Below are 17,928 nucleotides of genomic sequence, written 5' to 3' on the forward strand. Positions count from 1 at the left end.
CTAGCAATTGGGTTAAGTACCACTTAAGAAAGAGAATGATATTGCCCCTCACACATATAAGACCTGGGTCACTAGCTGCCCAAATCACACCTCAATTCTTGATGACTTAAGTTAAAAGCTCTTACCCTGAAAGACATTATACAATTGGATAGGAGATACCATAATACTGTAGCTGGGCTACATAATAAAAGCCTAAAAAATATGACCAGTCTGGCACAAGGTATACACAGGACTGACTTAAAGTTGATTAAAGAATATTTCAATTCACTAAAGTAAAAAAAAACTTGGAAATCATATGCTTAGCCAACGCAAGTTTTTTTGTTTTTTGTTTGTTTGTTTGTTTTTTGTTTTGTGGTACTGGGGATGGAACCCAGGGGCATTCTACATCCAAGCTACACCCCCAGTCCTATATCTTAATCTTTTATTTTTGATACAAGTTCTCACTGAGTTGCAAAGGAGCTCACTAAGTAGTAGCTGAGGCTGTCCTCAAACCATGATCCTCCTGTCTCAGTCTCCCAAATGCTGGGATTACAAGCATGTGCCACCATACCCAGCTAACCAACACAAGTTTAACTACGTTTTTTTTTTTTTTCCAAGTTTAACTACTTTCAGTCACTTAGTAAACTGAATTGGTTCCCAAGAGTGGTAAATAAAACATTTTATTTGGTATAGACACTAAGTAAACAGGCTATTCCCTCAACAGGACAATGTTTATTTGTATGTAAAGTGCCCATTTTATTTACAAACTAACTAAACATTAAAGTCTCCTTTGAAACAGTAAGCCTAACTGCCTGGTGGCAATCAAAGAATGTTTGATCCTGCTGGATCAAGTTTGAGAGCCCCTTAACTTTAAAGCTCTGTGCCACAGGTAGTGCTATGGTAAGATCACAGCTGGCCAGCCTGCTTACAAAAGCCAAGGACAAGAGGGGGACTTCCGGGAAGATGGCGACCGAGAAAAGCGGGGCTTAAGAGTCCCGCTAACAACCAATCTCCATTACCACAAAAAGAGAGCCTTTCATAGCCAGAAAACACCATCACCAGAAAAACAAAAAAACCACCAGGCACCAGAGAGAAAGCGGACTGAGAACAGAGCTCAGGGCCACAGAGGAGACACACGCGCCCGAGGACGCGGCAGCAGCGCCATACTGCCGGCGGCAGCGGCGAACTCAGCGGACGGCTACAGCAAGCCGAGGTGAGCCGATGCGGAACAGCCAGGCGGGATCTTTCGGCTCAGACAGCATTTAAAGCTCCCAGTGGCTGAGCTCAGCACACGCTGCAGGGATTCAGAGTGGAAATCAAAACCAGAGAAGAAAAAATACGCCAGCCTCATGGCCGAGGGCGTGGCAGAGGCGCCATATTGCCACCGGCGGCGGCAGCAGCAGTGAATTCACCGAGTCCAGTACAGCTACATCTACGTACTCAAGAACGGTGAGTCAAATTTCGGGCCACAGAGGAGAAATCCCAGTATTGTGCCTCCTGGGACTTGACCCAGTGAGGGAGTGGTGGTGGCAGAGATATCACACCATAGGAGAGCGTGCAACCTGGCACCCCCCATAGTTTAAAGCAGCCTCTATCGACTCCCTGGGTCGGAGACTCTGTGATACAACCCAGTAAAGGAGTAGTAGGGTCTGAGATAATACAGACTCGAGATCCAGAGCACCTTAAGTGAAGCCATAGTGACCCAAGGGAAGAACCCAGAGAAGGCACAAACCTCCGAAATCATGGGAAAGAGGAATAACACTGAGTAATGAATGTGCACAACCCCACAACATCAGAACCTGATAAAACAGAAAATCAGAGATTTCTAGAAGATCAAATCAGGAAAATAACTGTAGAAATAATAGAGGTGCTTCGAAAAGAACTCAGAGAGAGCCAAAAAGAGATAAAGGATGCAATTAATGAAGTAAAGGCCTCAATTCAAAGCACAAACAACCGATTAGACCACATGGAGAACAGAATCTCGCTCTTAGAAGATGAGCAATCCAAAAATGAATGCATAGTTTCTAATCTAGAAAAAGATATCCAACAGCAGGAATCTGACATTGAAGAAATATGGGCCCATCTTAAGAGAGCTAACCTAAGAATAATTGGAATAGAGGAGGGAAAAGAAAGTGATACCAAAGGGATCAACAATCTCTTCAAGGAAGTAATAGCAGAAAATTTTCCAAATATAGAGCAAGAGGTTGATACACAGATCCAAGGAAACTTATAGAACTCCCTTTAGACAGGATCCGAGAAGAGGATCCCCACGCCATATAATTGTCAAAATGACCAATGTGGAAGCCAAGCAGAGAATCTTAAAGGCAACAAAAACAAAGGGCCAAGTGACATTCAGAGGCAAACCAATTAGAATCACTCCAGACTTCCCAAACCAAGTCATGAGAGCCAGAAGGGCTTGGAGTAACATATTCCAAACTCTGAAAGAAAACAACTTCCAGCCAAAAATTTCCTATCCAGCAAAACTTTCTATCAAATTAGATGGAGAAATAAGAAGCTTCCATGACAAACAGAAACTGAAGGAATTTATGTCTTCAAAACCAGCGCTAGAGAAAATACTCAAAGAGATTAACTACAAAGAAGAAATAGGTAACACTCACCAGAACCAGAGAAACAAGATTTTCCATCCAACAGACAACTAAGATTGGTTATCTGTGGAGATTCATTATTTATGTTAGTCTTTTACCTATCTCTAAATTGTATTGTTTGCCTTTATTGTTGTTAATTTTTAGGATTTCTAGTTGGAATATTAATATACCTTCAGATATAGCATTTGGAAATATTTTATCCAATTCTATTAGTAACTTTTAACCCTGTTTACATTGTCTTTGGATATACAATATTTTCTTTTATTTTTTAGGGAGTTTGTATATTCTTCTGTTGCCTGTGCCATTGAAATCATATCCAAGAAATCACTGCCAATTTCAATGTTGTGAGGTTTTATGACCCAGATTTTCTCCTAAAAGTTTATAGTCTTAAGATTTATATTTAGGTCTTTTATCTAGTTTGAGTTAATACTTGTATGTGGGATTAGGTAAGGGTCCAATTTTATTCTTTTCCATGTAATTATTATTTTCAACAATATTTAGTTAAAAGATTATTATTTCCACCACCAAATCTTCGTGGAGACCTTGTCAAAAATAACTTGACAATATAGGGAAGAAGTTAGCTCTAGGCTTGTATTTAACTCCAATGGTCTATATATCTGCCTTTAGAACAGTACTACACTGTTTCAATTATTGTAGCTTTATATGGTTTGAAATCAGAAAATATACATCTTCTAGCTTTGTTTTTGCTTCGAGATTGTTTTGGGTATCTAGAGTCCATATTCCATATCAGGATAGATTTTTTTCTGAAAAATAAATATATGATAGTTTCACCTAAAAAAAAAGAAAAAAATATTCTCTGGTAAGAAAGAAAGCAAAAAGAAATATTGAAATGTTATCTTTAAGACATCAAAAGCTTTGTATCAGACAAATAAAACTGTTATGTGAGATTATCATTTTTAATTTTGGATAAATTGCTATAATACTAGATGTCAACCACTAAGCCAAGCATGGGAGGGAGGGATGGGGAGAGAATGGGGTGGGGATCGGGTGGGGGATGACTGGGCGATGTGTGCATGTATGTCTACAAAAGTTTGTATCCCACTATGATGTATGAATACAGTGCACCAATAAAATAAAATTAAAAAAAAAAAAAAGCCAAGGACAAGATAGCCCATCAAATACAAGTCCCCTTTGCTTTAATTGTCCTTTCTTTCTAGTGATACCACTAGCATCACTAATAAACAGGATTGACTTGAGGTGGCTACACAGTTTTACTGATGTCATTTGATGAACATTAGAGACAACTCATGGTAAAATGTGCCTGGTTGATTCATTTTAGTTTTTTTTTTTTTGGTTTTTTTTTTTTTTTTTTTTGGGTGGTCCTGGGGATGGAACCCAGGGGCCTTCTGCCTCTGGGCTATACTCCCAGACCTATTTTATATTTTATTTGGAAACAGGGTCTCTTAAGCCAGCGAGGCTGGCTTCGAACCTGCACGATCCTCCTGTCTCAGCCTCCCAAGCGCGAGCCACCACGCCCGGCTTAGCTAATTTCTTTTTTATGACAAGGGAGGGGAGTGAAATCAGCAAAATAAGAGCACATGTTCGGTTCATTTAGAAGTCAGTCTTTTGGACTCGATATCACTCCCATACTCTGATACTCACCTACTCTCTTCTCAAAGAAGTTAGTCTTCCCTTCCAGCAAAATATTCTCCATTAAATCAAATGGATTTTCAACTTTGAACACCTTTCTAAAACCCAGTTCCAGCAGAAGCCTGTCTGCCACAAAAATCAATGTACTGCTTCATTAAAGTGCAATTCATCCCAATGAGCTTTCACAGACAAGGCCTTGGTGAGGAACTCCAGCTCTATCCTAACAGTGTTGAATATTTCTTGTACTCTCTGCTCCGATGGTGTGTATAGCAGGTGCTTGAACATCAGACAGGCAAAATCTCAGTGTAACCTTTTATCTCTGCTAATAATTTCAATGGAAAATGTGAAGCTGGCCATCAGTCCTTGTTTCTTGACCCAGAATATTGATGCAAAAGACCTGGAAGAAGATTCTTTCCATATGGAAGCAAAGGCTACAACAGGTCCTCTGTAGGTGGCCTCTAAATCCCAGTGTGCTTTCTTCTTCACACGCAGCATGGTTTCAAGGGCATTGAAAAGGGATTCCCTTTGGAAACTTTAATGTAAATGTCAATAAGGAGACTGTACATTTCAGAATATATGTTTTCCATGGCAATTTGAGCCCACAGAAACAGCAGGCTTCTGTAATTTGAACTTCTAGACTAAATCACTCTACCAAGTTTCATCGACTATGCCATCACTTGCTGCAGAGAAAGCTAGAACATGTGATATAAAATATCCCTCCTCAGGCTTCAGGGCTCCCCAGTGCTAAATGTCCTTGCAAAGAGCTACCTCTTTGGCTGTCTAAAAGGAAGCTTTCTTATACATCTGCCAGATATCATGGTATTTGATAGGAAAGATGATGAAGCGGCAGGGAGTTTTTCTTTCAGTAGTGGTTCTTCCACACCGGGGGCAGGTACTTTAGTTTTCTGCTCAGCGGGCTCCTGGATGATCCTCCTCACGGATGATCCTCCTCACCGTCTTGCTGGCCAGGACGTGGGTCCAGCTGAGGGTTGGGCACGTGTTCTCCTTGTCTGCCAGGCTGAGACCCTTGAGTGGTGAGAGCTGCAGCTGCTACTAGTCCGCAATGGTGGCGAGTGGAACACAGATGGAGAGCATGGTGGTGGTAGTAGTGGTGGTGGTGATGGTCGCAGTGGCAGAGGTGCAGGAGTATAAGGAATGCAGCAGCTGGAATCCCAGGCACTCCCTATTTTTTTATTCTTTATTTTGAAATGAGGTATCACTAAGTTGTGAAGGGCCTCACTAAGTAGCTGAAGCCATTCATGAACCACTATCCTTCTATCTCAGCTTCCCAAGTACTCAAAGAAAGATTTAATGATTTAATGTTCATATATCACTGAACTCTGATTTTAAGAAGTCCGGTCAAACTGGGTGTGGTGGCACACCCTTGTAAGCCCAGTACTTAGGAGGCTGAGACAGGAGGATCACAAGTTCAAAGCCAGCCTTGGCAATTTAGGTCCTTGTTTCAAAATAAAAATGAGTAAAATAGGGCTGGGAGTATAGCTCAGAGGTAGAATGAGTAAAATAGGGCTGGGGGTATAGCTCAGAGGTAGAATGCCCCTGTTCCATTCCTAGTACCAACACACACACAAAAAAAAGCCCACTCAAACAATTAAAAAAAAAGCCCAGTCAATGTAACCCATACAGAAAAATGTCCCCCAAAGAACAGCTATAATATAGGTTTTCAATGATATGTTTAATTTTAAATACTTGTGGTACACTGTATTTAAAATTAAAAGTATACACTGGTAATTTAATTGATTCACTTGTGTATGTGTAATATAAAATAGTTTTAAACAGTCCATTGTTACTGATTCTGACTGTGACTGTTACCCATTCACTGGTTAGGTTTAACTCCCTGGTGAAAGGCCTCAATGCCTGCCAGAAAGGCATTCCTGAATAAGAAAGATAGAGTAACCTATCACAAACAGCCACATTACTAGATATTACTTCCTCCAAAAAAAAGTCATATACTCCAACTAGCAATAAAGCAAGGCTTCTTCAAAAATCTTCATCAAGACAGGCCTGGTGGCACATGCACGTGGGAGGCTGAGACAAGAGGATCACGCAGGTTCAAAGCCAGCGTCAGCTATTTAGTGAGGCTCTCAGCAACTTAGTGAGATCCTATTTCCAAATAAAGTATAAAATAGGTCTGGGAGTATAGCCTAGAGGTAGAAAGCCCCTGGGTTCCACCCCCCAGTACCACAAAATAAAAAAAAAAAAACTTCATCAATATCAACATAAACTTACTACTTAACTATTGCAGTAAGTAGGGGAAAAAAAGTTATTTTCTAAGACTATAGTGAGCTAATAAAAAGCATGACATGTTTGTTTACTCACACATATGCAAGTATTTTTAAAGAACTTTTGCTTAAATACGTGCAATTTTCAGGCAAAATTTCTAAATACCAAATGAATGGTACAATTAATTTAATTATTTACTTTCTGTGTACTCATTGTGTTTGTTTTGGGTTTTCTGGGTTGGTTTTTTTTTTTTTTTTTTTTTTGCAGTACTGAGGATGGAACCCAGGGGCATTCTACCTCTGAGCTACATCCCCAACCCTATTTTTTTATTCTTTATTTTGAAACAGGGTCTCACTAAATTGCAAAGGGCCTCACTAAGTAGCTGAGGCTGGCCGCAAACCACGATCCTCCTGTCCCAAACTCACAAATGCTGGGATTACAAATGTGCGTCGCCACACCCAGCTTCATTGTGTTTTGGGGGTTTTTTTAATTTATTTTTATATTGGGGAGGGTCTGGAGATGGAACCCAGGGGCATTGAACCTCCAAGATACACCCCAACCCTATTTTTTATTCTTTATTTTGATACAGGGTCTCACTGAGTTGCAGAGGGCCTCACTAAGTAGCTTAGGCTGTCTGCAAACCACGACCCTCTGGTCTCAGCCTCCTGAATGCTGGGATTACAAGCATGCTCACCATGCCTGGCTCACTTTCTGGTTTTTAAAGGTATAGAGTAATATCTTAAATGACAGAGCAGTCAATATGGTGTTTGGTAGAATATAATCCAGCATGATTAAAAGAACTATTATTTTACCAGTTGAAGCAATGGGAAGCTGTCAAATAGACAAGAATGTGATACCAGTATCAAAGCACTACTTATATATAAAGGCTTAAAAGAGAAAAAAAGCTTAACCCTGGAAAACAAAAGTACTAATAAGCTTGTTTTAAAACAACTAATTCCCCAGACCCATCTAACATGCAAAGACATGACGAACATTCCTCCCTCAGTCAGAAGCTACACTGAAACTTATTTGAATGAACTTGACCCTGGTTGGCAGCAAGCCAGCAATCTTCGTCACTGAATGACTTAACAGAACACAGTGTTCTTGGCACAAGCACACAAAAAATGTGTTGAAATCCACACTAAGAAGAATCTCAGTACATATCTTAAATCAATTTTTAAATATAATAATAAAAGATACTTAAATATAGAATGGTTTTTCAGGGCTTGGTACATACTCATTTCAAATAATGTTTTTTTTTCACTGCATTTTGGTCACTTAAATGCTTCCCTGAATAATCATTTCAACTCTCTCCCAAGCACACTCTATAAACCCATGCTATGCTACTATTCCTCCAACACTGTACCTGGAAAATTCCAAAGCACCCTACGCTGGCCTACTTGGGAGAGATAGCAAGTAAAACCAGAAACAATATGTTGACTCACTTCCGCAGAAAGCCCTAGAGAAAAATATGGGCCATGGTTCACCTCTGTCACGCGATGCAGTTCCAGCAGGTAAGAAGTAATAAAGTATGTCATTGCCATACAGGTTATGTTAAATCAGCCACAAAGATAAGGTGCAAATGAGAAGGCAAAGAAAATAATAATCTTTTCTATTATTTTTACCATCCTCTTTTTCCCTTAGTTCAAATTCCAGGTCTCCTAAAGTGCCATTCTCAGTATGTAACAGAATGGTACTTTCCATAACCTTTAGAAAAAGTAGTTCACAGTCTCTCGTACTTTGGGAAAACATACACAAGTTAGAGTGAACAAAGTCCAAACCACAAACATTCAACAGTCCATACTGGAAGAAGTCACTACCCAAGTAAGAAATGTTCATGCCTGCTTTCATCTTTCAACTCTGTAGTTTTCAGCCTTAATTCTTCACCATTTTTTAAAATGCTAGTGGTTAAAAGAAATCAGATCTTGTACCCTATAGCAATATATATCCAATGTCCAGGCCAAAGAAAATAGGCATGCAAAGCATTACACTAGGATGATATTTTTATGGCATAGATTCTAGATAAAGACAAAAAGTACATAAGTACGTTTTCTTTTTTTGTTTTGTTTTGTTTTTGTGGTACTGAGGAATAAGCTCTGGAGAATTCTACCTCTGAGCTACTTACCCAGACCTATTTTATTTTTTACTTTGAATCAGTCTCACTAAGTTGCTAAGAGTCTCCCTAAATTGCCAAGGCTGGCCTCGAGCCTGTGATCCTCTTGTCTTAGAATCCCAAGTACTAGCCAGGCATAGTGGTACACGATTGTAATCCTAGTACTTAGGAGACTGAAACAGGAGGATCTGGTTTTGAGGCCAGCCTCAGCTACTTAGTAAGGCCCTCCACAACTTAGTGAGACTCTGTTTCCAAATAAAAAATAAAAAATAGGGTTGGGAATATAGCTCAGAGATAGAATGCCCCTGGGTTCAATTCCAAGCACCACAAAGAGAGACAGACAGACAGACAGACAGACAGCATTCTCCCTTCATGGCTCTATGTATACACACATAAGCAGACAGTACTTGTTCAACATACATGAATAGAAGGGGGTCCCTGTAACCTAAAGAGAAGTTAACAATGGGCCAGAGCTATTTTGTGTTTTGTTTTGTTTTGTAATACTGGGGGTTAAACCCAGGGATATTCTAACTCTTAGCTATACCCCTAGCCCTATTTATTTTTAATTTTTTTGAAAAGTATTTCTCTAGGTTGCCAAGAGTCTCACTAGTTTACTGAGGTTATCCTTGAACCTGTGATCATTCTGTCTAAGCCTCCCAAATACTGGGATTACAGGTGTGTGACCACTCCCTGCTACAGTAATTGTTTCACTTTTTAAACAGAATTGGAGAGACAGAAGAGATACAAAGACAGTTTAGAGAATTTCAAAGTAGTCTTCATCCAGCTTATTCTAATATTACTATCTTACATAATAATGGAACAATAAGGAAATACAAAATATTAACATCAGTAGAATACTATAAGCCACAGGTTTCAATCTTTTTTTCCAGCTTTTTTCTGTTTCATGATCCAATCTAAGTTCCCATATAGCATTTAGCTGTTATGCCTCATCTCTGTGGCAGTCCTTATTTCTCATGAAGTAGGTGCCTTTGAGAGTTGAGCCAGTATTTTTTAGAATATCCCATGTTCTGGGTTGGTCTAATGTTTTCTCATGATCACACTGGGGTTACACACTATGCCGTGCTGTGCGCTTGGCTAGTGACACTGGAGAACACCCCCCTGGCAGTGCTGGGAATAGAGCCCAGGGGCATTCTGCATCTGGGCTACACTCCCAGCCCTATTTTATTTTTTATTTTGAAACAAGCAGACATCGTAGCACATGCCTGTTATTCCAGTGGTTGGAAGGCTGAGAAAGGAGGAACACAGATTCTTGGCCAGCCTCAACAACCTTGTGAAGCCTTCTGCAACTTAGTACGACCCAACTTAGTGTGAAAATTAAAAAATAAAATAGGGCTGGGGTGTAGCTCTAAAATATCTCTGAGTTCAATTCTTGTACTTCAAAAGAGAAAGAAAGGAAGAAAGGAAGGAAGGTAAGAAAGGAACAGGATCTCACTAAGTTGCTAAGAGCCTCACTAAATTGTTGAGACTGGCCTCAAATCTGAGATCTTCTTGTCTCAACCTCCCAAGTACTGGGATTACAGGCATGCACTACCACACCTACCAATACCTCTATTTTTTCATCACTTAGTTAAGAAAGATGTCTTCAAAGTTACTATTTTGCTTTGTGAAATTAATAAATATTGGGAGAAATCATTTAAAGTCATACAAATCTCATTAAATTTTCCCACTAATTTTTACCACTCACTGGACCTTGCCTTAAACAATTTTGACCATGGTATCCTAAACAGGGCTCTCTCCATTCCCTTCCTTCTAGTTTTGTGGTTGTCACTTCCTGAATCTAGCTTCCCTCAGTGAGGAGAAACCAGGAACAATACACACCATGTTTATCATTATACTTCCCTCCTAAACCAATCAATCATTTATCTATCTATATGGATATATGTATTTTTTGAGACAGGGTGTCATTACATTGCCCAAGCTGGGCTCAAACAATTCTCCTGCCCTAGCCTCCTGAGTACTGAGGAGCTGGGACTAGAAGGGCACACCACTGCAACCAACTTGGATAAAAAAATCTCTTTAAGAAAAAAAACTAAATTCCTACTGATTAAGCTCCAATCTAATACCAGAAGATTTATCCCAGCTTTCCCTATCACTTATTTCTAGCTTTTTCTCTCCCACATAGCTTTCAATATCTACAACATGAAATATATCTATTAGATTACAGTATACATACACTGTAATTCCCAAATTGCTAAGGCACATAGTTGGAAACTATAAATTCAGTGTTTATGTGCAGTGCTTTCTGCTTTTTGATTTTGTGGTGCTAGGGATGGAACCCAGGGGCATTCTACCTCCAAGCTATACCCCTAGACCTATTTTTATTCTTTATTTTGAACCAGGGTCTCATTGAGTTGCAAACGGCCTCACTAAGTAGCTGAGGCTATCTGCGAACCAAGATCCTCCTGTTTCAGCCTCCCGAATACTGGTATTACAAGCGTGCTCCACCACTCCTGGCTTCAGTTTTGTTTTGTTTTGCCTTCGTGTGTGTGTGTGTGTGTGTGTGTGTGTGTGTGTGTGTGTGTGTGTGTGTGTCTTTAGCCTTAGCCTTAGAGAATCGAAATAAATACTGCTTAACAAAGTTACTTCGGTTGGCACAACTGAGTGAGACCCTGTTTCAGACATAAATAGGATTAAAAAATAGGGTTGAGGGTGTAGCTTTGAGGTAGAATGCCCCTGGGTTCAATCCCCAGTACTGCAAAATAATAATGTAGATGATAATAATAATAATAATAACAACAACAAAAACAACAACAACAACAATAGGAGGAGGAGGAAGAGGAAAAAAGAAGAATAAATTGTCAAGCTCACTAATTTTTTTAATTGAAAGAAGGAAAGACCTACACATTTGCCAGTTGCTATATTCTTCATTCCTAAAGATCTGTTTTCATCTTGTATCGCATTCTTTCAACTTGAAGAATTTCCTTAAACATTTCTTATAGTATAGATCTCCTCCAATGTAACCTCTGAATTTTTATTTACCTGAAAAATGTCTTTATTTTGCCTTCATTCTTGATCATATCTTCTTAGTTAGAAAACAAGAAAATAAGACTTTTTTTTGGTAGCAATGGGGATTGAACCCAGGAACATCCAAACTATACTCCAGCCCTATTTTATTTTTATTTAGAAGACAGATCTCATTAGATTAATAAAAGTCGTACTGTTTGCTAAGGCTGTCCTCGAATTTGCAATCCCCCTGCCTCAGCTTCCCAAGTACTGAGATTACAAGTATGGACCACTACACACAGATATGTTTTCTTTCTTTCTTTCCTATTTTTTTCTTTTGTGTGCATATGTGTGGTACTGGGGATTGAACCCAGGAGCATTCTACCTCCAACTATAGCCACAAAACCTGCCATCCTCCTGTCTCAGCCTCCCAACTACTGGGATTCGAAGCACACCATGTCTGACTCAAATTTCAAATTTGAAAAACATAATTGCTTTCTTTTTAAAACTACCTGAAGCCAGCTATAGGGGCACATGCCTGTAGTCCTAGTACTTGAGAGGCTAAGACAGGAGGATCACAGGTTTGTGGCCACCAGCCTCAGATACCTAGTGAGGCCCTCCACAAAATAGTGAGACCCTGCTTCAAATAAAAAAGGACGAGGGGTATAGCTCAGAGGTAGAACATCACTGGGTTCAATCCCCAGTACCACAAAACAAAACAAACAAAAAAAACATCTGTATGAATTACTTTTGGATCTTTTATTTGTGCCAGTCAGCTTCTCTTCACCTTCTTACAAAAATACCTGAACCTGACTTGGGTTATTTGATATGCATTAGCCTATATATGCATAGGAATCACCAAATAAAGTATATGAGAATTATACAACAAAGCTCACCTAAAAAGAATTTCCTTCACAATTTCTGAAAAATGTTGTTACTGAGATAATTCCTTACTATGTCTCTACTGCCCTCTACAGGAATGATTCTTAGAAGACACTGATCAAACTGAAAATCCAGACGCAATACAAGTATTGTCAAGAGAACAATCTGGAAAACCACATCAATAATCAACTACATTTGTTATATGTCCTAAACACTCCAGAGAAGCTACTGATGTGGACTTTGGTTCCCATTGGGCTTTTCTTCAAAAAGTTGAGCAGATTATATTCCAAGAAACACAACACATGTATAGTTAGAATTTGGCAGTTGGGCGTGGTGGTGCACACTTGTAATCCTAGCATTTGGGAGGCTGAGACATGAGGATTGCAGTTTTCGTACAGCCTCATCTACTTAGTGAGACCCTCTGCAAATTATTGAGACCCCATTTCAAAAATAAAGAATAAAAAATAGGGCTGGGGGTATAGCTCGGAGATAGAATGCCCCTGGGTTCCATTCTCAGTACTGCAAAAAAAGAAAATAATAATAATAATAATAATAATAATAATAATAATAATAATAATAGAATTTGGCAATAGACTAAGTTAGAGCTCCTCTGGCCATTTACTATCTATGCCTCCATTTCCTCATACATAAAATGGGGGTATTAATAGTAACATCCACCTCACATAACAGGCACTTAGCAAAGTACTTGACAACTCAAATTCAAAGTTAGTGTTGTTAGTAATGTTTTTACTGCTACTACTATTAGTGACACTATAATAAAATGGCTAGAACCACAGCCCAGAAGTTAGAATTTCTAACTTAGAATACTGGATCTAAGGATTCTATGGATGTTATGCTGCTCTATATCTAAGGATATTATGCTGCTCTATAACAAGAAAATAATTTAATTCAACTTTTTACCTTGTTACCTTGAATTTAATTCTTTTTTTTTTTTTTTTTTTTTTTTTTTTGGTGGTACTGGGGTTCCTGGAAGCCCTTCTACCTCCGGGCTACACTCCCATACCTATTTTTACATTTTTACTTGGAAACAGGGTCTCCTAAGCCAGCGCGCGCGGCTGGCTTCGAACCTGCGCGATCCTCCTGTCTCTGCCTTCCAAGCGCGGGGATTACAAGCGTGCGCCACCACGCCCGGCTTGAATTTAATTCTTAAAATGAATTAAATTGCTGGGCATGGGGGCCCATGCCTGTAATCCCAGTATGTGAGTCTAAAACAGGAGGATCACAGGTTTGAGGCCAGCCTCAACAGTATAGCAAGACTCTCAGCAACCTACCAAGACCCTGTTTCAAAAACAAAAAAATAAAAAGGGCTGGAGGTATAGCTGATGTAGAATGCCTCTGGATTAAATCTCCAATACCACAAAAAGTGAATAAATGAATGAAATTCTCCAATCAAAAGACAAAGCAGCTAAATGGATTTTAAAAATTACTGGCAGTGGTAGTACATGTTTGTAATCACAGTACTTGAAAGGCTGAGACAGGAGGATAACAGGCTCACAGCTAGACTCTATTTAGTGAGACACTGTTTCTAAATGTAAGATAAAATAGGGCTGGAGGTTTAGCTCAGAGGTAGAAAGCTCCTGGGTTCAACCCCAAGTATCAAAAAAGAAATAAAAACAAACAAAAAAGACCTGCTTACATGCTACACTAAGAACATAATCACTATACTAGTAAGAATGCAGAAGTAGCTCTACTTGTATAAGATCAATTCGTACTGTTTTCTTTAAAAAAAAAATAAAGAGAAGGAAGCTGCCGAAGAATATAAACTTCATTTTGTTTTCTTTAGAGAGAAGAAGGAAAAGTAAGATTGTAAGCTTAATGTTTATTTTTTTCTTTAGAAAGAGCTGGGAGTGGTGATACATAACCTGTAATCCTACCACTTAGGAAGCTAAAACATGGGGATCACAGGTTCAGTGACAGCCTTAGCAAGTAGTGAGACTCTCATCAACCTAGTGAGGCCCAGTTTCAAAATAAAAATCAAATATGGCTGGTGTTGAAGTGAAACTTGGAGGTAAAATGCCTCTAGGTTCAATCCTCAGTACAGAGACAGAGAAAGAGAAACAGAGAGAGAACATAGATTTTAAATCACAAACTGTGAAAGGAGACAAGTTCATTTTATAGTAATAAAGGGGTCAATTCATCAAGATGATTGAACAATTTTAAATAAATATGTACCAAATATCAGAACACTTAAATATACATAAAAAATAAAATTAGTGCAGTACTTTAATTTCCAACTTTCAGCAATGTACAAATCACTCAGACAAAAATTAGTTAGGAAACACTGGAACAGAACACTTTAGAACAAATAGACACAGATAAAACATTCCACACAACAGCAGCAAAAAAGTCTTTTCTAGAGGATACAGAACATTCTCTAGGAAAGCTCATTTATGTTAGGACGCAAAAGAAGTTTTAACAAATTTAAGAAGATTGAAATGATATCAAGTATATAAACCATAATGGGATAAAACTAGAAATCATATCAGGAAAAATTATAGAAAAGTCACAAATATGTAGAAATTAAACAACAGGCTGCTTAATAAATCAAAGGGAATGGCAGAATATCTTTTATTAAAGCTGAATAGAATTCCATGTTTTATTTTATTTCATGTTATTTATCCATTCATATGAAGTTGGACACCTAGGTTGATTCTCTTAGCTATGAAGAATAGTGAAAATATTTCTCCAGCATCCTTATTTCAATTCCTTTGAACATATACACATAAATGGGATTTCTAAGTCATATGGTAGTTCTATTTTTAGGTTTCTGAGAAACTGTGATACTGTCAGAAGACATACAAAAAATGTTCATCATCATTAATCACCAGGAAAATACAAGTTAAAACCACCATAAAATATCACATTGTTACAATAGCTATTATCAAAAAAGATGAAGCTGGGCATGGTGGCACACACTTGTAATCCCAGTACTCGGGAGGCTGAGATAGAAGTTTTCAGCCAGCCTCAACAACTTGGTGAAGCCTGCTGCAACTTAACGAGACCTTTTCTCAAAAGGAAAAAGAAAAAATAGATCTGGGGATATAACTAAGAGGTAGAATACCCTGGATTCAATTCACAGTTCCTCCAGGGATTCAGAGAGGAGCCAAAACCAGAAAAGAAATATGCCAGCTTCACAACCAATGGCATGGCAACAGTGCCATATTGCCAGCAGCGGAAATTCTCTAAAGCACACAACGTACTTAAACATATCAAAGTCAACCACTAAGCCAAGCATGGAAAGGAGGGATGGGGAGGAAACTGGGTAGGGGCTAAATGGGCAATGTGTACATGTATGTCCACATAAGTTTTTTAACCCAATATGATGTATGAATGCAATACACCAATAAAAAAATTTTAAAAAAGAAAAATAATAATTAATGTTGGCCTTGCTTATTGATTTGCAATTATGTAAAGACTAAAAAAGTTGTGAAAGAAAAATAACAGTAATTAGTATATGCCTTGCTTATTGATTTGCAATATGTAAATGCTGAATAGAGTTACAAACCAAACATTGATATACCTACTAAGAGAATAAAAGGACAACAAATGTTCAGTGTGTAGTTGGGAGTGGGCTGTGGGCAGCAGGAGAATTTGGGTTAGCCATGGTTAGTAAAGCACAAGCATGATATTTAGAGGTAAGTGGGATAAGAACAAAAGAACCAACTAAGAATCAAAAGTGATTATCCCTGAGACGAGGAGAGAGGTGTGGGGACACCCAAAGGGTCCAATTAGGAAATGTTTTAATACAATAAAAATTGTTGAAATAACTTGTTCTTACCTTTGGAACCTCTGACAGCCTTTCACTTGTCGAAGAATGAGTACTTGTACAAGAAGCACAATCTGAGATATCCACAGCACCCTCGCCATCTTCACACTCATCACAGTCACCAGCATCTGCTCTGTCACTGTCTACCTCCCAGTTAATAGACTGCAGTTCATCTGAAAGACAATTATAAATTGATTTTTTAAATTTATTTATTTATTTCATTTATTTAGTACTGAGCATTGAACCCAGGGGCATTCCACCTCTGAGCTATACCCCCAGCTCTATTTCATTTTATTTTGAAAAAAATATGGGCATGGTGGCACATGCTTGTAATCCCAGTACTTAGGAGGCTTAGACAGGAGACAGCCTCAGCTACTAATGACGCCCTCTGCAACTTAGTGAGACCTTGTTTCAAAATAAAGTATAAAAAATAGGGCTAGGGGTATAGCTTGGAGGTAGACTGCCCCTGGGTTCCATGCCCAGCACTGCAAAAAAGAAAAAAGGTATCACTAAGTTGTTGAGGCTGGCCTTGAACCAGTGATTCTCCTGTCTCAGCTTCCCAAGTACTAATTTTAGTATTTTGTACTTATTTTTTTAAAATATTAATATTAGTGGATGATTTTTTAAAAATAGATTTACAGTGAAAAGTATATTCCTACTCTTATCTCTACCTGCTTGCCTCCCAATTCTGTTTGTTTGGCAATTCTGGGAATTGAAACCTGGGGCACTCTATAGCTGAGAGGTACCCCCAACCCATCTTATTTTTTATGTTGAGGTAGGTTCTCACTAAGTTGCCCCAGTAGCTGTGATTGACTGCAGATCACAACACTATGCCCAGATTTTTATTTTGAATATTTGCAGTTTTTACAGCATGTTCAAAAAAATAAGATACATATTATTTTTCCTTTCTTACACATTCTGAATTTGTTCACTTAACATAATTGAAATGTTTTTCCTTATGAGTAAGCAAAAAATACCCTAATTCTTTGTTTACAAATTAGTATGACAGTGAACCATTTAAACTGTATTGATTAGAAATGACTTTTTCAAATATCCAATAATTTGTTTCTACAGGATTTACTTCATCAGTACAGAAACAAATAAATTCAGTTTTTAGTTTACTTCATAAGCATTTTCTAACTGATACTTTTACAAAACTTTAGGTCAAAAAGCTAAATTATTTTCACACATTAAAAACCAAACAGGTCCGCCCCGCCCCAGCCCGACCCTGGGCGGGTGGGCAGGCACTGGCGGGGCGCCCCTAGGCGACCCCAATCTCCATCCGGAAGGACCCCGGGCCCCCGACCCTGGGCGGGTGGGCAGGCGCCGGCGGGGCACCCCTAGGCGACCCCCCTCTCCACCTGGAAGGACCCCTTGGTCCGGGCCCACCCAACCCTGGGCGGGTGGGCTGACACTGGCGAGGCACCCCTAGGTGACCCCCCTCTCCATCCGGAAGGACCCCGGGCCCCCGACCCTGGGCGGGTGGGCAGGCGCCGGAGGGGCGCCCCTAGGCGACCCCCCTCCCCACCTGGAAGGACCCCGGCCCGACCCTGGGCGGATGGGCAGGCGCTAGCGGGGCTCCCCTAGGTGACCCCCCCTCTCCACCCGGAAGGACCCTGTAAATAAGGAAAAGAAAAAGAAAAAAGGAAAATATCGGAGAGGGGTCAAGGAGGTGGCGGATGCCAGGATACTGGAGATGCAGACAAAACTTATCCAAATGAACTGGAATTATTGGAAAAATTCCC

At 39.3% G+C, this 17,928-nt stretch overlaps 1 protein-coding gene and 1 pseudogene across 2 annotated transcripts in view; both read right to left on the reverse strand.

The window, feature by feature from the left end:
• SPIDR (scaffold protein involved in DNA repair) overlaps window positions 1–17,928 on the reverse strand; it is a gene marked incomplete at both ends in the record, with an annotated part of 357,325 nt that overhangs the window by 313,217 nt on the left and 26,180 nt on the right. The window contains one exon of the mRNA XM_080715140.1: window positions 16,196–16,356. Coding sequence (XP_080571266.1) covers window positions 16,196–16,356 — 161 coding nt within the window. The remainder of the gene's footprint in view (window positions 1–16,195; window positions 16,357–17,928) is intronic.
• Window positions 4,165–5,291, reverse strand: LOC308271788 (ribonucleoside-diphosphate reductase subunit M2-like; annotated as a pseudogene). The gene has a single exon. The product of its transcript is annotated as a ribonucleoside-diphosphate reductase subunit M2-like (transcript).

The sequence above is a fragment of the Muscardinus avellanarius genome (assembly GCF_963383645.1).
Source record: "Muscardinus avellanarius genome assembly, chromosome: 1".
NCBI classification, from domain to species: Eukaryota; Metazoa; Chordata; class Mammalia; order Rodentia; family Gliridae; genus Muscardinus; species Muscardinus avellanarius.